Source organism: Choloepus didactylus, chromosome 8 (assembly GCF_015220235.1).
Source record: "Choloepus didactylus isolate mChoDid1 chromosome 8, mChoDid1.pri, whole genome shotgun sequence".
NCBI classification, from domain to species: domain Eukaryota; kingdom Metazoa; phylum Chordata; class Mammalia; order Pilosa; family Megalonychidae; genus Choloepus; species Choloepus didactylus.
Window position 1 is genome coordinate 10,709,543 of NC_051314.1, and position 22,574 is coordinate 10,732,116.

A 22,574-nucleotide genomic window follows, 5' to 3' on the forward strand; every position below is an offset into this window, starting at 1 on the left:
TTTGATCTTGCAGTGGTGGGTTCAGAGCCCTGGATGGGTCATTACAAAACAACTGGTGATTTGGCAGTCCCTGGATGTACTGCTATCTGCAACACAGAAATTAGTTCCACTGTCGTCCTCCCCTGTTATTCCCCTCCTTGGCCCTAGGGGAGGCCTGAGCCTGCCTTTCCTGCTGTTGCTCCGTGGGCCCGCGAGGTGGAGTGGGGCTGGGCAGCCCCTGTGTCCCCTCCCCTGCGCTTTACCAATGTTGGTGGTAACAGCAGGTCTTAAGTAGATTATAGGTCAGCTGGAGACAGTGCCTGGTGCAGGCAGATCCGGTGGAGAGGAGACTCTTCTCATTTCCTCCTTCCCCCCACCTCAAGTTCACTGTCCTCACCTGGTGGGTATAGGGGTGCATGTGGGCATCTAAAGCTCTTGGCTCCATGCAACTTGTTACGAGGTATTCAACAGAGCCCACCTTGCCTTCAAGCTTAAAGAGAGGAAAGGAAGTGGAGTGCTCCTCTGGGATGCCATCTTGTTGGTGAGGCACCTCCTCTGGACAGTGTAGGGTATTGCCAGGAGCTGAAGAAAGCAAATTGGGAGACAGTAGGGGTCGAGAGCCTCCCCATTCCCTTCCAGGTTTCTGAGCTTTCTAGCTGTGGTCTAACCTGCAGAGAATTGCAGTTCTGGATGGCCTGTGGGTGTGTTACAAGAACAGATAAGAGCATACCGAAGGTGGATAGTCTCTGGCAGGTTTGTTTAGGAGGCCTCCTTTTCCAGAAGTATATCATTCATTTGAAGTTGCCTTTAGTGTGTACATGCACTGTTTTATCTCTTTTCTGCTTTTAACTTAGGGGGAATGCACTTCCCAACTTTAGAGGTGTTTGCTAATGATCCATCACAGCTGGTCACTGTTTCGTGGCACTGATGGAGCCCTTTGCCACTCACATGCTCCCCGCCTCATTTCTGTCAAGTCCTGTGGCATGAGGGTGGCCAGGTCCCATAAGTACTGTAATATAAACTAGAGACCCTGCTAGCAAGTGGTGCTGCCAAAGCCCAGGTAAGGAGAAAGTGCTTCCCTTGAGCTCCAATTGTGTGTCTCCTGCTGTTCATAAGCTTCTGGTGGATTGGAGCAGCAGGCGTTCCTGTCATGCTGTGTACTTGTGGGTTTTAAATTAACGCATTTCATTTACTCTCATGCTATTTGCTTGCCAGGGAGGGCCCGGAAGTTCTGATGACTTCCTGAGCCCTGAGGCTCGCCTGGATATGTGGGGCCACTGTCAAGGACATGGGAGAGGAGTAGTGATGCTAATGCTACAGGCTTAGCCAAATTATCAAAGAGGACTTCGGGAGTACGGATTTGTGTATCCCCTTGCTTATTATTTCAATTAGAATCTGGGTAAATGGGCTGCCAATCTGGAGCCCAGTTTAAACCCAAGTTAAATTGTAAATTTACCAACGGTTAGTACCATGTCTGCCATCCCACCATGGTACCTGGAAGCTCTCTGAGGTTGTGTAATCAAGAGTTACTAACATTCTGCCACCTGCATCAGAGGCCTGGCTGTTGGTTCCCAGGGATGTGGTGGGCCGGTGGACTCACTAATTAGATTTGCTCACCTTTTTCCATGCACTGCCCTGTGCCATGGTGTTCAGCTCACCTGGAGACAGATGCACATCCTTGCTGTCAGCCTAGGATGCTGATCGCTATGTTAAAAGTTGGGATGAATCATTTTTCTTTCAAGGACTGATGGTACCCTCAGGGATTTCACTTTTCTCTGAAGCATTTAGGGCAGATTATTAAGATAGTTCAGGGGCTGCTCCTGTGGAACTGTCCCCATGGGTTGTGGACGAAGATAACGGCAGGTCTCTGTCTTGCCTCCTTGCTTTCTCTCACCCGTGGCTTTCTCTCTGCACAGGAGACAAGGTGCCTCTGGATTTGAAGGGTTTTTGCAAGGAGAATTAGACTTCGTCGTGTGGAATAGGCTTAGCCTAGAATCAAGGTGTTTAAAAACATTTATTGGAGATTATATCTGATGTTAAAATTAAATGTCGTCATGAAAATACGAAGAAAATTAACACCGCCTGTAATCGTACTATCCAAAGAGAACCACAGTTGTATTTTAGTAGATTTCCTTTCAGCTTTTTTTCATGCATATAAAAACATTTTAATAAAATTAGGATTATACATAGACATCTGTATATACTGCTTTTTGAAGTAGTTTTGTGACATGAGTGTTTCCTCATACTGTTAATCTCAAAATGTTAATTTTTTAAGTGATGCTCCATCATGTTGAGGGACAATAATTTCTTTGGGACATCTCTAAATTTGTCCTGTTGGAAATCCCAGCATGGGGTCCCTCTTACCTCAGGTCTGACCCTGTCAGCCTGGCCGGTGTGGCCCTCTCCTCTGGCTTTGCCAGTGCACACAGGCTCTGTCTCACTGTCCCCTTCTGTCTTGCAGATTGTTGGCTACACGAGGAGAACTTCTCCGTGAGGTGCCCCAAGCACAAGGTGAGTCAGAGGCACAGAGAGCCTGTGCTCCCAGTGGGGTTGAGGGTCCTGGCTCCTCCTAAGAGACCTAACGAGACCAGAAGCAGAGGCCAGGCTACAGCCCCACGGCACCCTTCCCTTCAGCGCCTCAGCCACCTCCTGGCCTGGAGGGGAGAGGGTGCAGTGCCGGCAGGAGGCCCGTGCATGTTGAGGGCGGGGAGTTGTCTATTCATGAAGGGAAATTAGAAGATTCAGCTCTACAAAACTACTCATTTCCGTTTGTTTACGAGTGGACATGTGGTAAGGTTGCTTCTAGGCCTCGATACATAAGCACGGGCATTTTCCCAGAGCTGATTCTAGGGCTTGGAGAAACCCACACTCTCTTCTAGTTTCAGTAGAAGTGACCCAGAGCACGATTGATCGGTCAGCGCCACCCCATTTCCCAGCGATCTTGAGAGGTGGTCTCTCAGTTGCCTCATCTAGGAAAGGGTGGAAGATATGGGGGCGAATGGCCAGTTTTTGAGATACCATGTGTGGGAAAGAGAGAGAAGGAGAAAGCCCCAGGAAAGGATTGGAATGGGATCGAGTTGCCACCTGGAAGTTTCCTTCAGTGGTGGCACCAGCTCCTCCCGCTAAGGTCACACTGACACCTGGTGGTCACTGGCCACTCACAGTGTTCAAAATCTCCAAGTAGGGCCAGAAAGTGCTAGAAACACACTGGTGTTCGTCTGTCCTCCCTGGAGGTCTGCCCTCACGTGGCTCCTGAAAAATGTTTACCTATTCTTTAAACATTACTTCCAGAAGTAGATCATAGAATCTTATAGTATTCTACTTAATTTCTATTTAATTTACATGTTTTTAATTTAAAACTTCCCTTTTTTAATGGTCACATGTTGCCTTAGAAAATCCTGCCTGAATTTCTCCCGTTTGTCATTCAATACTGATTCTTCTTTTTCTTTCATTTTCCATGCATCTTTCTTCTCCTCACCTCTGCCCTCCCTGTTTCCCTTACTCTCTTTCTTCCCTTCCTCCTGTGTCTTGTCTCTTCTTGGCTCTGCCGGCATCAGCCTCCCCTTCCCTGCCCTCTCCCTCCGCTGCAGAACAAGACCGCGAAAGGCAGCCTCAGCACAGAGCAGTCGGAGCGGGGGTGAGGGGGCAGTGTGCGCGTGGGAATGGAAAGGACGGCAAGCACAGGTGAGTTGGGGCGCCAAGGCTCCCCCCACCCCCACCCGACTCCGCCACCTGCTTGCCCCAGGCTGCACCGCCAGATTTAACCACGTAAGAGCCTGGATTGTGAACACCAGTTGGATAAAATGTTTTTCCATTTGTTATTAGTTCCCCAGAATATCTGTGGGACGCTTAGATAGGTTTAACCTATCTTCTGGTTCATGGAGAAAATGCCCTTTAAAACTGCCCACTGCCCACAGGGTTTCAGGGTGACTTCCTGAAATCAGCCCTTCAGGGCAGAACTAGAGAGTGGACCTTCTCTGTGGTGTTCCTAAAGGCAGAACACGATTGACTTCTAGGACAGACCCACTGTGGGGTGACAATTCTGCCCACAGCCCCAACTTTTTCCCATCTCAGAAGGGGTTCTAGCCAGAGGTTTCAGAGTCTTTTGTGTTGTAGGGAAAGTTTTCAACTTTTACATTGTTCTAGTCTTTTTAATTTACTCCATATCTGTAAAGCTTATACTGTGTTTTCCTTTGGAAAACACAAAGTTCTCCAAGTTTTGTTATCTGAAATCTTTATTCCCCCAGTACCATGAGGCATTCCTTTTTGCAGAAGTTCAGAGGAAGAAAAATCCCCTCAAAGAGTTAGTAGACTTTAGCATCTGATTTCATTTCACTCTAAAATCTTGAGATTGAATTATGCTTCTTGTGCTTGGGAGGCGGTGGCCAGGGCTGCCATGGTGGCGTCTGTGGATTTCAGCTTTGCGTACCTCCCTTGCTCCCGTCAGCCTCCCTGCCCTCGCTGAGTCACTGAGCTGGATCAGCCAAGTAGGTTGTGAAGAAAACAAAAGAAACCAGAATGTAACATGTGGAACTTGCTACTACAGGAGGGGGTGGCAGCCTTGTCTTAGAAATGTTCATTAAGGGATTATTTGTGTCTACATGAAGGATTTAGTGTTTTCTTTAGCAGGCAGAGACCCACACGCAGGTGTGCTAGGCCTGTCCCTGCGGGCAGCAGCGTGTCCCTGACAAGTCCCTGTGGAATGTGCCCCTCCTTGTCACAACTCGGGGGGTTTCTGCCTTTTTCTGGAAAACCACAGCAGTGTGAGGGGAAGATATCATTGATCTCAGCATGTGACCATTTTCCTCCTCCAGGAAACAAGCTCTGAGAACTCATTTAATTCAGTGGGTCCCAGCATTACTTCCCTGAGCGGGACCCTTTGTTTAGGGGGCCCTGCTTTCTAGGGTGTTGAGTCTGAGGCCCAGGTGGGCATAAGGACTTTTTTGATGAGAGTGTTTCCACTTCTAGCTAGAAATCTGTGAGTATCTGGCAGAAGTGCTTTTCACTTTCTCTTCCAGGCGGAAGTGTAGTAATGGAGGGATCAGAGCTGAGTGGAGGGTTAGAGGCCATCTCACCAGTTCTTGGGTCACAGGAACCAAATGAGCAGACGAAGCCTGGTGGACTTGAGTCCACGTGAGTGTGCCATGGCCTCTGATGACGTGATGTGTGTCGTCAGTGATTGTAGGCAGTGCTGCCGGCACCGCCAAGCGCCATTGGCCCATGTGCCTTTGCCCCCACTCAGCTCTCAGGGCAGGGTAGCAATTTGGGTAGTTTAAAAGAACCGTTTCTCATGGCCTTCTGCACGTTCCCAGACTGGAGTTGTGTCTCTGTGCCCGGGCAGACTCCCCCATCTTCCTGCTGAATCCTCTGCATTTGGCCCAGAAGTTTAGAGACATGTTCTGTGGGGACCACATTGAATATTCCCAAAATGTGTCCTGAAGGACCCAGTTAGAAAAAGAACCATGCTTTTTGTTTTTGCCCTGGAAATTCAGCCTATGTTTGATTACAAAAAAAGAAAGAAAGAAAGTTTGGGCCCTGGGCCTGTGGGGTAGATGGGCTTCTTGAGAATTTTGTGTATGAGCTCTCCCAACTGACAGAGCCACCTGTCGAGTGGAGCAATAGGTGTCATCACTTCTTCCTCACAAGGTTGCCATTATTGTCCCTGTTCCTATAGCAGAATAAACTGAAGCAAGGGGAGGTGGAGTGGTCTGACCTAGTGCTTCGAGAGGCAGCAGCTTGCAGTTGCTTCAAATTCAGATGCATTCACATTGGACTGTTCACCTCTTTGAGGGAAAGGACTGACATAATCTGTCCCATCTCATCCATCGGAAATGATTTTCCATCATATGTGCTGTCCCAGAGGCAGGATCCTTTTCTGGTCTGTCTTCCAGCTATGTTGAGGCCCAGCACCATCATTCGGGGGTAGGGGACGCAGTCAAGCCCTGTGTGGTGTGTGCAGACAGCTCTGGATTGGGGACACCGAGAGATGGAAGTCCTGCCCTCAGGAGCTTTCCACTCAGAACCCACGCTGGGCCAGAGCTGCCATCATCGGGTCCCCGAGAAGGCAGGGAAGCCCGGGGATGTACGTGTGTGTCCCTTTCCTGGCACCCCACTTACTCACAAAGGAAGACGGGTATGGAAAGTGCAGTGTGACCAGGAATCAGGCCACTTAATCTCTGTGTTTCAGTTTCTTCTGTAAAAATAGGAATAGCTATGCCAGCCTCATGAGGATTCAGTTAAGAAGTGTTCCTAAAGTGCCCAAATGGCCCTGGCACAGGGAAAGTCGTCAGCGAGTGCTGAGTGCACGGCTCTCCCAGCCAACTGCTTGGCTGGGCCTGCCAGTATGTTTCTCTGCCCAGTAGGAACTGAAGGTCTCAAGGCTTGTGGCTCGGACCCTGCGGCTGCCCTGAATAGAAGAAAATACCCAGGACTGGAGGCTAGGAGAAAGCGCTGTCCAATCCCATCCCTTACCCCCAGCATGTGAGGTAACTGACATTTGTCCCTGGCCAGGCCAGACATGCCAGAGAGGAAAGGCCCTTGGGCAGCCATCCCACAGCCTCCTCCTGCCCTTTTTGAGTTTTCCCCCTTTCAGTTTCCCCCTCTCTCTGTGAGCTAAGATGGTTGTTGTCTCGTTGGCTTCTGTGAGGTAGGTGAGGCTGGGCTTTGACACCCAAAGCCCTGTACCTGTCTTTCCGTTCTTGTTGGGCAGTGAACAAGGAGCCCCTGATAACTCTGCCAACCCCTTTTGATCTGCGGGGTGGGAAGAAAGAACATCTATTTGGGCTGATGCTTTTGTACTTGGTGGAAGGGGATGCCACCTGCCGCCTCATCCAGTGAACCACCGTGGATGGAAACTGAACAGCAGCCTCCTCACCCCTAGCAGGGCCTTCCCAAGCAACCTCTGTGGTTAGATGTCACACATCAGAACATCCCATGGCCCATCCATGCTTGCTGTCGTGTCCTAGAGCCCCGCTGCACCAGTCCAGGAGCAGGTCCTGGGATGATACTTCTGAGGAATCCTTGAGGCTCTCTGCTCTGCTCCACCACCAGCCTCCTGGCCCAGGCTTGTCCTCAGCGCCCCTCTTGCTGCCTTCCCCTGCACTGCTGCCCTGCTCAGATCCCTTTTCCTCTCAGTGGTGGCACCTGGTCTTTACAAAAATGTGTCTCTTCTCTGCTTCAGTGGCTTTAGTTGCATTTAGAGAAAAGCCCAGCCTCCTAACCAAGTGTCCAAGGCTGTGGAAGTCCCTTGAGGCTCTCTGGACTCCTGGGCCTCCCTTCAGCACTTCAGAAGCCACACACACCATACAGCCCATCCAAAATGTGCAATCAGTGGCTTTTATGTATTCAGAGAGTTGTACGTTCACCACCAAGATTGATTTTAGAACATTTTCATTACTCCAAAAAGAAAAACCCTACACCCCTAAGCAGTCGCTTCTCAATCCCTCTATCCTTCCCCAGCCCTACATAACCATTAATCTAACTCTGCCTTTAAATTTATTTATACTTACATTTTACATAAATGGAATCTTATACTATGTGGTACTTTGTGCCTGGTTTCTTTCACTTAGCGTGGGTTTTTGTTTTGTTTTGTTTTGTTTTGGGATTTTTAAATTAGAAAAATTGTAGTTTACAGAAAAGTCTTTTGTGCCTGGCTTGTTTCACTCAGCCTAATGTCCTCAGGGTTCATCCATGTTGTCACATGCGTCAGGACTCCATTCCTTTTTACAGCTGAAAAACATCCCATTGTATGTATATACCACATTTTGTCCATTCAACGGTTGATGGCTGTTCCGGTTTGCTAATGCTGCTGTTTTGCAAAACACAGGAAATAGATTAGCTTTTATAAAGGGGGTTTATTTGATTACAAAGTTACAGTCTTAAGGCCATAAAGTGTCCAAGGTAAGACATCAACAGACGGGTCCCTTCACTGGAGAAAGGCTATTGGCATCCGGAAAACCTCTGTTAGCTGAGAAGGCACGTGGCTGGCATCTGCTTGCTCCCAGGTTGTGTTTCAAAATGGCATTCTCCAAAATGTCAGCGTCAGCTTCCAACCGCCATCTTCAAAATGTGTGTCTCAGCTGCACATAGCTATGAGCTCCTTCTGTCTGAGCTTTTATAGGGCTCCAGTGAACTAATCAAGACCCACCCTGAATGTCCAGGGCCACACCTCCATGGAAACATTCAATCAGAGGTCACAATGTAACCAAAGATGTCACTCACGGGTGGGTCACATCTCCATGGAAACAATCAAAAGGTTCTAGCCTAATCAACTCTAATAAATATGCCCCCTTAAGATTGCATTAAAGAATATGGCTTTTTCTGGGGGACATGATACATACCAACCAGCACGATGACCAATGCCTTTTGCCTCCCATTCAACACATGACAGGCTCCATCCTGTCCTCTAGGCCCCAGCTTCAGTCAGTCCCTCAAAGAGGCCCTCCCTGTTGGTCCTGTCTAAATCACGGCCCCCATCTTTGCAGTGTTCCTGGTGTCTCCACAATTCCTAACTATTTGTTTACTCATTTATTATCTGCATCCTCCACTAGACTGTAAACTCCGTGAGGGCAGGCACCGCATCTGTTTTTCATGGTATTACAGGAGCCTGGCACCTAGTGGTGCTGAACAGCACTTGTTAAAGGGGTGATTCATCGCTGACTGAGCCATGGTTCAGCACAGATTCAGAATTAGCCTCCCCTCCCCACACAGTAAGAACTGCTGCATCTGTTCCAGCTAGGAGGATGCACTCTGGGCAGTGTCCAGATGATGGGTTCCTGCTGCAGATGCATAGGGCCGGCTCAGAGTTGGGTGTGGATGGGTAGGAAGGGCAGCCTCTGGCTGAGTAACAGGGTTGAAGCCAAAGGAGAGAAGCTAAGGGTATGAATGTCTGTAAAGCCCGGAGGGAGAGTGGGAGCAGCCACCAGAAGGCTTTGGCCTCAGGTCAGAGCTTGCGTGCCAGCAACTAAGGGTCTAGATGCTTTTTAAAAGAGAATATTGAAAATCCTCAGCACAGAAGTGGCAGCTAGCTCACTCAGCTTGTGCCAGCTGCAGCTGGCAGAGCATCTGCTCCCTGGCTTGCTGCCCTGGGGCACGACCATCTCCTCTCAGCCATGTCCCCTGCAGTTGGACAGGGCCATGAAGCAGTGAAACTGTGATGGCTCAGAAACAAGCCCTGGGGCCCCATCCGAGGAGCTTTGCCTGGATGTTTACCCAGTCCCACCTCTGACCAGCCCTGTGGCTTTGGGCCACACCTGTCCCCTTCCTGAGCTTCAACTTCCTCATCTCCAAGATGAGGTTACTGTGCAAAGGCATATGTAAAGCTCCTAGCGCAGTACCTAGAAGGTGCTTGAAGAATATTCTCTTTTTCCTATTCTCCCTACTAAATTCAGGAACCATTTCATAGAAGTAACTCCTTGGAAAGTTTGGGTCCCATTGCATTCAGGGTATCTTGTTTTTGGGCCAATCTAACCATCAGACCCTGCGAAAAGGTCCCTGTGGGACTGGCTGGAGGTTGGAGCCCAAGGCAGAAGGTGCGGAAGGCCTGGGCTTTTAGGACCATCAGACACCCCTCATGGCTATCCAGGGAGGGCTGAGGTCAGCGGCAGACTCTGGGCACTGAGATGTGTGTCATTCTGAGGTTAGGGATGGCAAGGGAGGACATATATTTCAAAACTGCCCGGCGCTGAAGAGGAGAACAAACCCTGTCCTGTCCCTCCCTCACATGGAGGGCCTTGTAGGTATGCGTGATCCCTGGCAAGATTATAACCTCTCTGGCTGTTAATTGATGTGCTGTTGTCACATTTATAAAGGGCCTTTGGTTCCTGGGGGTGGCAGGGAAGGTGCAAGGAGCAACTTTTAACATGCTTCTCAGGAAACCCAGAGTGAGGCCTGTGGGGACTCCTTGCGTGGGGTGGGGGCAGGGCAGCGTGGACGTGAGGGGTGGGCAATCTGCAGGGCCACCTGCAGGACCAAGGAGCTACACTGTCACCACATGCGTCCTGAGAAGGGCCGGAGGTTTGCTTTCACCTGAGCCTGGAGGCACTATAGTGCCTTCTCTGCAGAGCAAATTTCCATTTATTCCCGTTTTTGCCAAGCACCCAGGAATCACTTTTTTGCAAGGCAGGTATATGTAAATGTGCTTTTAAATAACACATTTTTAGTTGCACACACTCTGTGAACAAACATCAGCCTTCCTAACTCTTGCATGTTGGTACGCTTTCTTTAAACAGAAAGGGGATAGCAATGTCTAGGTGTTTACTAAAGATTTTGAAGGGGGTGGGGGTCCACAAAGAAGGCTTGAGAAAGAAGCATAATAGGTCTGCCACCCCCCCACCCCCGGCTGCAGGCAGGAGGCGAGGCTGCCACAGCTCCTGGCTTCTGGTTTAATTTTTCCCTTCTGGATTCTTTGGGAACTGCTAAACTGCTGTGCCTGCCCTGAGACCTTTGCACATATAATGACCCGTAAAGCCTTCCAAGGAACCCCACCTACCCCGTGGGTGCTCTGACTCACCCTCCTTAGTGTGAGCTAGAAGAGGGAAGAAGCTCTGAGGTCACATAGGCCTGTGGGTCCCTTAGGAGCCAGGAAGATCATGCTCCAGCCCTGTGAGAGCCTCTCTTCTCAGCAGAGATGGGTCCAAGGACTGCCCTCCCCCTTGGTGGAGCCAAGGCCTGCTTTGTTGTGTCAGTGATATCAGCTGGAGGCACCTCCGCAGATGGGCTTGGTGTTCGTGGTTTCGGGCACAGCTGCTCTGCCCTGGTCGACATCTACACTCTGGGTGCCCTCTTGGGGCTCCTGAGTCACCTCTCCTCCACTTTTGTGGGGACCCAGTTCTGCTATCAAAGTACTGAGCAGTTCTGGAAAAGCTCCAGAGCAGCCCCCAGTGCTGGAGGGTCAGGGAATTCTTTCCTAGTCCCAGTTCCCTTTACCTGTACTAGCAGGAGGACCTGCCATGGCAGGGCCCTTGGAGTCAGGTCCTGCAGAACTGGCTGGGTCATTGCTGCATTTAAGCACGTTGCAGACCACAGCCACTCAGCAGTAGCTCCAACATTGGTGCAGATGTTTCCCATATCAGTAGGACCTTTACAGAGTTCCGGGGCTGCTGTGCTGGGTGGGGAGCCTGCAGAAAGCCCTGTCCCTTCCCTATCATGGAGGAGGGGCTGTGGCTGCAAAGCCTTTGGAGGGTCTCAGCACTTAGGTCTGTTCTCTTGTCTTCCAGGTGAGACTGTGGAGATGAGAAGGTGGTGGACACTCGTGATGGCATGGAAATCCTCCTGTGCAGCCACCACTCCGCCCCGCCCCGCCCTGCCCCGATGTGCCTGCCCATGCCAGCACTTCCTTCCTAAATTCTTACATCACACTCAGTCCGGTGACATCACAGGAAAGAAAGACTTAAGAAGTTGGAATGGCTGTTTCCATGGACACAATCTCCATAGTGACAGTGTGGGGGGAGGGGGAGGGGAGGGGTGATGGGGAAGGGTGGGGGGAATTAAAGGGAGGGATAAAAATATATATATATAAATCTATTTTTAGTCTGGAAAGACTTTGTTTAAATGAAAGGTGCGCTATCCCTTTGATTCTATTTTAAAATTACAAGTTGACTCCAAATTTGTTCCAGTGACAGTGAAATTTAAATGTGAAATTGAACTGAACAAACTCTTCTTATAAAGGACGGGGTGTGTGTGGCTTTGATCTTTAGCTTGTTTCACACCGATGCAGAGAACACTAGACCCAGGATTGAAAGAGCAGGCAAACCACACCAAAACCATCCTTTTGTCATTAATTTGTCTCAATGTGGGAAGGTTATAGGGGGAGGGAAGTGGGGAAGGTCCATGTTTTCAAGAGTGGAGAATGTTGTTTAAACACAAAAATAAATTTTTTTCATTTCCAGAAACACTACTTATTTATTATTTTTAAATTTTTTCTCTTTTCTTGGGTGAGGTTGGTGAGTGCCCTGGAGGTCAGAGCTGTGTTGGGGGTCAGAGTGGCTGTGGCCAGCAGGGTCTGAGGGACAACCGGCCTCCTGAGCACCCTCCAGGCAGCTGGGCCAGACCTGGGCGGGGAGGAGGCCCCACCTCTGGGGCGGGACAGGAGGGTGAGGGGACAGGGGCTGACTCGCGGGAGGGGCCTCGTCCCTGTGTGGTCAGTGTGGACTCAGCGGGCCAGGAACACGCTATAACCCTTTTTTTCTCTTTGGTTTCACTTTTATAAAGGAAAAGGGGGCCTGTCAGTCGAGCAGCCCCATGCTACCTGATTCTTTATGTTGTGTTGTTTTGTTTTGTAAATTGTATAATTTTTAAATATCTGAGTTTTACAAAAAAGAAAAAGTACAAAAAAATCTTGTTAAGGCCTTAAGAAGGGGTTAGTGCATCTTTCAGGGGTCACTCTGCCATGGGGATAAAATAGCTGTTTCACAAACAGTTTTATTTAAAAAAAATCAAAAAATGAAAAAAATAATAAACTTCATTTTAACCTTGTTTCCTTTTCTGCTTCATCTAAAGTGAACGCGTCTCTTCCTCTCCCCCTTTCCAGCCTCCTGCAGGCCAAGCAGCCCTTAGAGCCGAGCCTGGACTGAAACAAGCCGACAGCTCAGAGCCGCTGCTCAGCCTCCAGGAGAGGCGGGTGGGAGTCCATGCATGGGGACGGTCAGATTGACTTCAGCTGATATGAGGACATGTTTCCAAACATTAATTTTAAAGGTTGTAAAAAACAGTGCAACGTTAATAGACATTTTTAGAGAACAAATACTGGGAGGGATGTTGGGAAGTAGAAATAAGCAATTGTAAATGAGATCTTGTGTGTACATCAATTTGGGGCTGCACAAATGGTAGATTAATTTCATTTTAAAAGCTCCGTCAGCAGTGACATCCATTTCTCATCTTGCTCAGCCAGGAGGGAGGTGTGGCTATGTGGTGTTGGCTGTGGGATCACGTGCAGCAGCTGAGCAGGGCGTGCATAGACATGATGGCTCTTTGAGCTGCTTGGGTTCCTGTACCCATCCTCATTTGGCTTTAACACAGTTAAAATTAAATGAGTAGATTTCGAGTGTTGAAGGCTAAGTCATACAATTTGAAAAATGTGTTTTGAGGAAAACATTTTCCTGACAATGGATGCTTCGTCATTTTGCATTTTATTCTTTTGTCTCCTTTCAGCTTGCCAGCACTTGAGCTGGGCACTCTTGATCATTCTAGGACTTTCCTTAACTGGCTTCTGAAATGACCTTTAACCAGGCAGTGGCTCATGTCCCACATCTCCCTCCTAACTCCAGCATCTGCCCCAAACAACTCTGCATTTCAGTGCCGACGGCCTTTGCGTTTGATGTGCCTGTGAGTGCTGTGCCCACTCAGCAGTGAGCAGAGGTCCCCTCACTGCACGGGGCAGTTTACCCTGACACGGGTCGTCCATGGGCTGCCAGAGGATCCTGCTCATCCCTTAAACCCCATCAGCTTTGCCAGAGCAGAAGCCCCATGGAGGGCAGGCTGAGATTTGTTGATTTTCTTAAGTGATAATTCCCAGTAACTTATAATAACTTGCCTACTAGCTGTTTGGGGATTTTATGTCCAAACAGAGCAGCAGCTGAGAGCATACATTTTGGAGATGCGCTCTGCTGCTGTTCTGTGACCTTGATGTCATTACATGACCACGAGCCTCGGCTGCCTCTCTGCAGTGGGACCTAAAGCTCCTGCCTCTGCATGTTGTGGGGAGGAGTAGATAAGTTGAAGCATGCTGGGTCCCAATAGCGCCCAGTAAGCGGGCTGGGATCGGATGATACCTTGGAAAGGAGACAGGCCTCATAAGTGCAGGTTTTCCTCATGGGTGCCCTGTCTTGGACTTCAGGCCCCAGAGGTTGTGGGGCTGAGTCTGTCCCAGCCCCACCCAGCCTGCCATTGCTTTTCATACCATTAGGGTGCCTGCTTGAGAAGGGCATGACCTGTCAGAGGCAAAGGTAAATGAAGGCAGTGTACTGAGGCACCTTGTGTCCATGGTAGTAGGACAGACGCATGGACTGTCCAGCCAGCCCCACCAGTACCACCTCTTTCCCTGACAGTCCCTGGAAGAAAGTTGCTGCCAAGGAAGAAATGAGTTTTCAGCTGAGGCCAGATGGGAGGCCGCAGGCCAGACCCAAGAAGTACCTAGGGTATCCATGGGTCTTGAGCTCCTGGTCTGTTGAGTGGCTTCGAAACTGGTCTCTGTTTCCTAGAAGCCCTGGGACCTCAGTCCCCATGGTCCATGCCCCAGCCAGATTCACAAAGCCCCAGTGTTGAGCTGCCTCCCCACCTATGCCCTTACCCCACCTCACCCCTGTCGCCGCACAGGATATTCAGTGGCACCTAGGTCTCACTGCTAGGATGTTTTCACCTGCAGTGTGAGATCCGCCTCCATGAAGCATTTCAGGAAGTCCTGCTCCAGTCTTGGCAAATTCCCTATGACCCTCAAGCAGTCCCTGTGCTGTGGCTTGCATGCCAGCTCTCTGCAGCCCTTCCTGTCCTCCCTCCATCATGAGCCCTTGGAGCATGGCACCCACCACTTCTCTTTCCTCCAGCCCAGCACCCAGCACAGCTGGTGCCAACAATCATGGGTGTGACAGAACCCAAGCCCACACAAGGCAAGGTGCAGGGAAGGACCTAGAGCAGAGCTCATCCCCAGCAAGCTGCACCATCTGTCCCCAGACTTGTGGGAACTCGGGAGAGGCGGGAGAGCTTCCACACTGCCTTCCCAAATCAAGGATTGTCACAAATGTTGGAAGCCAATGCCAAAGGGCACACAACCCCAGGCTCCTGTCTGAGTATTGGGTGTCTTGAGGCTCTTTCATCCCCTTTCAACCTACCAGTGCCCAAGCTGGGCACTCGTGATCATTCTAGGACTTTCCTTAAACTGGCTTCTGAAATGCCCTTTAACCAGGGAGTGGCTCATGCCCTACATCTCCCTCCCGACACCAGTTTCTGCGGTACACAACTACTCTGCATTTCATCACCTGCGGCCTTTGAGTTTGACACGCTTTTACTTGCTCTGCCCACTCAGCAATGAGCAGAAGCCCCTTTGCTGCATGGGGCAGTTTACCCTGACACAGGTCATCCCTGTGCTGCCAAAAGATCCTGCTCACCCCTGAATCCCCAGCAGCTTCATCAGAGCAGAAGCCCCATGGAGAGCAGGCTGAGATTTGATGATTTTCTGAAATGGTAAATCCCTGTAACCCACCTACTAGCTGTTCGGGCACCTTGAGAAAGGTCTGGTCCACTACTGTTGGGGAATGGGTCGGGGGAGCTGCTGCAGGCCCTGCCTCAGTTAGGGGAGAGCACTTCCAAATCCCCAGGATGTTGAATACTCCTGTTCTTTCTGGAAGAGAGAGTGAGTTTGCCTCATACAAGGGGGCCCGTGGTGGAGCAGCCATGCCAGGCCCTCCCTGCCTCCCTGCTCTGGCAAATGTCTCTGCCCTGCCTCTGGGCTCCCCAAGCTTTCTCGTTCACTGGGTCACAGCCTCTGGGTTTTAATCAGCTTAACTGATTTTAACACTCGGCCCAAATCCCAGCCCTTTTGCTGTGGAAGAAGGAGGCCAAGGCCCCCTCCCCCCCCCACCGGCAGGGAGGTGGCACTCAGAGCAAGGGGCAGAGATGCCAGGACAGATGCGCCTGGGCCTCCCCCAGTGCCCGGGCACCCAGCTGAGCAGTGAACGTATGAGGGATGGGTGTGTGGTGGGTGGTTCTGTGTGTCGGTGTCTGTGCACGTTGAGTGTGCATGTGTGAGGTGGGGGGCAGGTGGAGAGCCTCATTCTCCTCTGTCCCCTTGCTACTCAGGGCACTGCTGCCCATGACTACCTCCTTAATGCCCCAAGTGTGGGTGACACACGTTGGTGGTGGAGGTTGCTCCAGGAGGAGCAGATGAGGGGGTGGGAAGGGTGAGGGCGTGTTCTGAGGGTCAGGTTGTAAACACATCATGGGGTGACAGGGTCAAATCAGGCTCTACTGGTTTTTTTGTTTGTTTGTTTGTTTAATCTTCATTTTATTGAGATATATTCACATACCATGCAGTCGTACAAAACAAATCGTACATTTGATTGTTCACAGTACCATTACATAGTTGTACATTCATCACCTAAATCAATCCCTGACACCTTCATTAGCACACACACAAAAATAACAAGAATAATAATTAAAGTGAAAAAGAGCAATTGAAGTAAAAAAGAACACTGGGTACCTTTGTCTGTTTGTTTGTTTGTTTCCTTCCCCTATTTTTCTACTCATCCATCCATAAACTAGACAAAGTGGAGTGTGGTCCTTATGGCTTTCCCAATCCCATTGTCACCCCTCATAAGCTACATTTTTATACAATTGTCTTCGAGATTCATGGGTTCCGGGTTGTAGTTTGATAGTTTCAGGTATCCACCACCAGCTACCCCAATTCTTTAGAACCTAAAAAGGGTTGTCTAAAGTGTGCGTAAGAGTGCCCACCAGAGTGACCTCTCGGCTCCTTTTGGAATCTCTCTGCCACTGAAGCTTATTTCATTTCCTTTCACATCCCCCTGTTGGTCAAGAAGATGTTCTCCGTCCCACGATGCCAGGTCTACATTCCTCCCCGGGAGTCATATTCCACGTTGCCAGGGAGATTCACTCCCCTGGGTGTCTGATCCCATGGGGAGGGCAGCGATGTCACCTTTCAAGTTGGCTTAGCTAGAGAGAGAGGGCCACATCTGAGCAACAAAGAGGCATTCAGGAGGAGACTCTTAGGCACAATTACAGGGAGGCCTAGCCTCTCCTTTGTAGCAACCGTCTTTCCAAGGGTAAAACCTATGGTAGAGGGCTCAACCCATCAAACCACCAGTTCCCTATGTCTGTGGTCATGTTAGCAACCGTCAAGGTGGGGTAGGCCAATACCCCTGCATTCTCCACAGGCTCCTCAAGGGGGCACTACATATTTTTTTCCTTGTTTTTCTTTTCTTTTTTTTTTTTTTTAACTTTCCTTTCTTTTTTAAATCAACTGTATGAAAAAAAATTAAAAAAAAAAAACATACAATAAAAGAACATTTCAAAGAGACCATACCAACGGAGTAAGAAAAAGACAACTAACCTAAGATAACTGCTTTACTTCCAACATGTTCCTACTTTACCCCAAGAAAGTTACCTAATATAGCAACATTTCTGTGAACTTGTTCCTACTATATCCATCAGAAATTAACAGACCATAGTCATTCCTGGGCATCCCCAGAACGTTAAATAGCTTATCTGTTCTTCTTGGATTATTGTTCCCCCTTCCTTAGTTGCTCTCTATTGCTAGTTCCCGTACATTCTACATTAGAAACCATTTGTTTTACATTTTTCAAAGTTCACATTAGTGGTAGCATATAATATTTCTCTTTTTGTGCCTGGCTTATTTCGCTTAGCATTATGTCTTCAAGGTTCATCCATGTTGTCATATGTTTCACGAGATCGTTCCTTCTTACTGCCGTGTAGTATTCCATCGTGTGTATATACCACCATTTTATTTATCCACTCATCTGTTGAAGGACATTTGGGTTGTTTCCATCTCTTGGCAATTATGAATAATGCTGCTATGAACATTGGCGTGCACATATCTGTTCGTGTCACTGCTTTCCGATCTTCCGGGTATATACCGAGAAGTGCAATCGCTGGATCGAATGGTAACTCTTTATCTAGTTTTCTAAGGAACTGCCAGACTGACTTCCAGAGTGGCTGAACCATTATACAGTACCACCAACAATGAATAAGAGTTCCAATTTCTCCACATCCCCTCCAGCATTTGTAGTTTCCTGTTTGTTTAATGGCAGCCATTCTAATCGGTGTTAGATGGTATCTCATTGTGTTCTTAATTTGCATCTCTCTAATAGCTAGTGAAGCTGAACATTTTTTCATGTGTTTCTTGGCCATTTGTATTTCCTCTTCAGAGAACTGTCTTTTCATATCTTTCGCCCATTTTATAATTGGGCTGTCTGTACTATTGTCATTCAGTTGTAGGATTTCTTTATATATGCAAGATATCAGTCTTTTGTCAGATACATGGTTTCCAAAAATTTTTTCCCATTGAGTTGGCTGCCTCTTTACCTTTTTGAGAAATTCCTTTGAGGTGCAGAAACTTCTAAGCTTGAGGAGTTCCCATTTATCTATTTTTTCTTTTGTTGCTTGTGCTTTGGGTGTAAAGTCTAGGAAGTGGCCGCCTAATACAAGGTCTTGAAGATGTTTTCCTACATTATCTTCTAGGAGTTTTATGGTACTTTCTTTTATATTGAGATCTTTGGTCCATTTTGAGTTAATTTTTGTGTAGGGTGTGAGGTAGGGGTCCTCCTTCATTCTTTTGGATATGGATATCCAACTCTCCCAGCCCCATTTGTTGAAAAGACCATTATGACTCAGTTCAGTGACTTTGGGGGCCTTATCAAAGATCAGTCGGCCATAGATCTAAGGGTCTATCTCTGAATTCTCAATTCGATTCCATTGATCTATATGTCTGTCTTTGTGCCAGTACCATGCTGTTTTGACAACTGTGGCTTTATAATAAGCTTCAAAGTCAGGGAGTGTAAGTCCTCCCACTTCGTTTTTCTTTTTTAGAGTGTCTTTAGCAATTCGAGGCATCTTCCCTTTCCAAATAAATTTGATAACTAGCTTTTCCAAGTCTGCAAAGTAGTTTGTTGGAATTTTGATTGGGATTGCATTGAATCTGTAGATGAGTTTGGGTAGAATTGACATCTTAATGACATTTAGCCTTCCTATCCATGAACATGGAATATTTTTCCATCTTTTAAGATCCCCTTGTATTTCTTTTAGTAGCGTTGTGTAGTTTTCTTTGTATAGGTCTTCTACATCTTTGATTAGGTTTATTCCTAGGTACTTGATTTTTTTAGTTGCTATTGAGAATGGTATCTTTTTCTTGAGTGTCTCTTCAGTTTGTTCATTTCTAGCATATAGAAACATTACTGACTTATCTGCATTAATCTTGTATCCCGCTACTTTGCTAAATTTGTTTATTAGCTCTAGTAGCTGTATCGTTGATTTCTCAGGGTTTTCCAGATATAAGATCATATCATCTGCAAACAATGACAGTTTTACTTCTTCTTTTCCAATTTGGATGCCTTTTATTTCTTTGTCTTGCCAGATTGCCCTGGCTAGCACTTCCAGCACAATGCTGAATAACAGTGGTGACAGCGGGCATCCTTGTCTTGTTCCTGATCTTAGAGGGAAGGCTTTCAGTCTCTCACCATTGAGTACTATGCTGGCTGTGGGTTTTTCATTTATGCTCTTTATCATATTGAGGAAGTTTCCTTCAATGCCTACCTTTTGAAGTGTTTTTATCAAAAACGGATGTTGGATTTTGTCAAATGCTTTTTCAGCATCTATTGAGATGATCATTTGATTTTTCCCTTTCGAATTTTTAATGTGTTGTAATACATTGATTGATTTTCTTATGTTGAACCATCCTTGCATGCCTGGAATGAACCCCACTTGGTCATGGTGTATGATTTTTTTAATGTGTCTTTGGATTCGATTTGCAAGTATTTTGTTGAGGATTTTTGCATCTATATTCATTAGGGAGATTGGCCGGTAGTTTTCCTTTTTTGTAGCATCTTTGCCTGGTTTTGGTATTAGATTGATGTTAGCTTCATAAAATGAGTTAGGTAGTGTTCCATTTTCTTCAGTGTTTTGAAAGAGTTTGAGTAAGATTGGTGTCAGTTCTTCCTGGAAAGTTTGGTGGAATTCCCCTGTGAAGCCATCTGGCCCTGGGCATTTATTTGTGGGAAGATTTTTGATGACTGATTGGATCTCTTTGCTTGTGATGGGTTGGTTGAGGTCTTCTGTTTCTTCTCTGGTCAGTCTAGGTTGTTCATATGTTTCCAGGAAATTGTCCATTTCCTCTACATTATCCAGTTTGTTGCCATACAGTTGTTCATAGTATCCTCTTATAATTTTTTTAATTTCTTCAGGATCTGCAGTTATGTCACCTTTTTTATCCATTATTTTGTTTCTATGGGTCTTCTCTCTTTTTGATTTTGTCAGTGTAGCTAGGGGCTTGTCAATCTTGTTGATCTTCTCAAAGAACCAACTTTTGGTGATATTTATCCTCTCTATTGTTTTTTTGTTCTCTATGTCATTTATTTCTGCTTTAATCCTTGTTATTTCTTTTCTTCTGCTTGGTTTAGGATTGGTTTGCTGTTCATTTTCTAGCTTCTTCAGTTGATCCATTAGTTCTTTGATTTTGGCTCTTTCTTCCTTTTTAAAATATGCGTTTAGTGCTATAAATTTCCCCCTTAGCACTGCTTTTGCTGCATCCCGTAGGTTTTGGTATGTTGTGTTCTCATTTTCATTCATCTCTATATATTTAGCAATTTCTCTTGCTATTTCTTCTTTAAGCCACTGTTTGTTTAGGAGTGCGTTGTTTAACCTCCAGTTATTTGTGAATTTTCTAAGTCTCTGATGGTTATTGACTTCTAATTGTATTCCATTATGGTCAGAGAATGTGCTTTAAATAATTTCAATCTTTTTAATTTTATCGAGGCTTGTTTTATGTCCCAGCATATGATCTATTCTGGAGAAAGTTCCGTGAGCACTAGAAAAGTATGTGTGTCCTGGTGATTTGGGATGTAATGTCCTGTATATGTCTGTTATCAGATTGTTTAGGTTTTTAGTTTCCTTATTGGTCTTGTGTCTGGTTGATCTATCTATAGGAGAGAGTGATGTGTTGAAGTCTCCCACAATTATTGTGGAAACATCAATTGCTTCCTTTAGTTTTGCCAGTGTTTCTCTCATGTATTTTGTGGCACCTTGATTGGGTGCATAGACATTTACGATTGTTATTTCTTCTTGTTGACTTGCCCTTTTTATTAGTATGTAGTGGCCTTCTTTGTCTCTCAAAACATCCCTGCATTTAAAGTCTATTTTATCTGAGATTAATATTGCTACACCTGCTTTCTTTTGGCTGAAGCTTGCATGAAATATTTTTTTCCTTCCTTTCACTTTCAATTTCTTTGTGTCCCTGTGTCTAAGATGAGTCTCTTGTATGCAACATATTGATGGTTCATTTTTTTGGATCCATTCTGAGAATCTATATCTTTTAATAGGTGAGTTTAATCCATTTACATTCAACGTTATAACCGTGAAGGCATTTCTTGAATCAGCCATCTTATCCTTTGGTTTATGTTTGTCATATTTTTCCCCTCTCTCTATTAATATCCTTAATTGTACCCATACCGAATCTCTTTAGTACTGAACCATTCTCCAAGTCTCTCTGTCCTTTCTTTGTTTCTCTGTCTGTAGGGCTCCCTTTAGTATCTCCAGTAGGGCAGGTCTCTTGTTAGCAAATTCTCTCAGCATTTGTTTGTCTGTGAAAAATTTAAGCTCTCCCTCAAATTTGAAGGAGAGCTTTGCTGGATAAAGTATTCTTGGTTGGAAATTTTTCTCACTCAGAATTTTAAATATATCGTGCCACTGCCTTCTTGCCTCCATGGTGGCTGCTGAGTAGTCACTACTTAGTCTTATGCTGTTTCCTTTGTATGTGGTGAATTGCTTTTCTCTTGCTGCTTTCAGAATTTGCTCCTTCTCTTCCGTGTTTGACAGTGTGATCAGAATATGTCTCGGAGTGGGTTTATTTGGATTTATTCTATTTGGAGTTCACTGAGCATTTATGATTTGTGTATTTATGTTGTTTAGAAGGTTTGGGAAGTTTTCCCCAACAATTTCTTTGAATACTGTTCCTAGAGCTTTACCCTTTTCTTCCCCTTCTGGAACACCAATGAGTCTTATATTCGGACGTTTTATATTATCTATCATATCCCTGAGGTCCGTTTCGATTTTTTCAATTTTTTTCCCCATTCTTTCTTTTATGCTTTCATTTTCCATTCTGTCATCTTCCAGGTCACTGATTCGTTGTTCAACTTCCTCTAGTCTTGTACTATGAGTGTCCAGAATCTTTTTAATTTGGTCAACAGTTTCTTTAATTTCCATAAGATTATCCATTTTTTTATTTAGTCTTGCAATGTCTTCTTTATGCTCTTCTAGGGTCTTCTTGATATCCTTTGTATCCCCTACTATGGTCTCATTGTTCATCTTTAGTTCTTTGAGTAGCTGCTGTAGGTGCTGTGTCTCTTCTGATCTTTTGATTTGGGTGCTTGGGCTTGGGTTGTCTATATCGTCTGGTTTTTTCATATGCTTTATAATTTTCTGTTGTTTTTGGCCTCTTGGCATTTGCTGAACTTGATAGGGTTCTTTTAGGATTTGTAGACCAATTGAAGTCCTTATCTCTAATTTATCAGATCTACAGCTTCGTGGAGTACACTTTCTCTAACTAACCAGCAGGTGGCGTCTACTAGCCACCTATTCGTCACAAGCCAGTTCTCCCCTGCTTAGCCTTTGTGGTGAGTGGGGGAGTGAGTCTTGTGGGGTCCAATTGGTGTACCAAGCTTGCGTGTGTAGTTGGTGTTGCCCGCCCTGTATATGGGGCGTGTTTCTGGGCAGTCAGGGAGGGGGGGTGGCTCTAACAATCATATCTCCCTGGTGATCCAGGAGTTTTAAAGCTGCTGCAATAGTCTAATCCTTCAGTTCTGTCCTGCCACAGTTTGTCTCTGCCACTGACCCAGAAGTCCTTGGTATTGGCG

At 46.7% G+C, this 22,574-nt stretch overlaps 1 protein-coding gene across 5 annotated transcripts in view; it reads left to right on the forward strand.

Moving 5' to 3' along the window:
* TCF20 (transcription factor 20) overlaps positions 1–11,427 on the forward strand; it is a 139,798-nt gene extending 128,371 nt beyond the window's left edge. For 2 of the 5 annotated variants that reach the window (XM_037848033.1, XM_037848032.1), the window contains exons 4-6: positions 2,441–2,490; positions 3,537–3,663; positions 11,196–11,427. In XM_037848033.1, coding sequence (XP_037703961.1) covers positions 2,441–2,490; positions 3,537–3,620 — 134 coding nt within the window. In that variant the 3' untranslated portion in view covers positions 3,621–3,663; positions 11,196–11,427. Of the gene's footprint in view, positions 1–2,440; positions 2,491–3,536; positions 3,664–6,341; positions 7,461–11,195 lie in introns of those variants that run through there. The other 3 variants (XM_037848030.1, XM_037848029.1, XM_037848031.1) reach the window with 3 other exon arrangements.
* Positions 11,428–22,574: the final 11,147 nt, after the last annotated feature.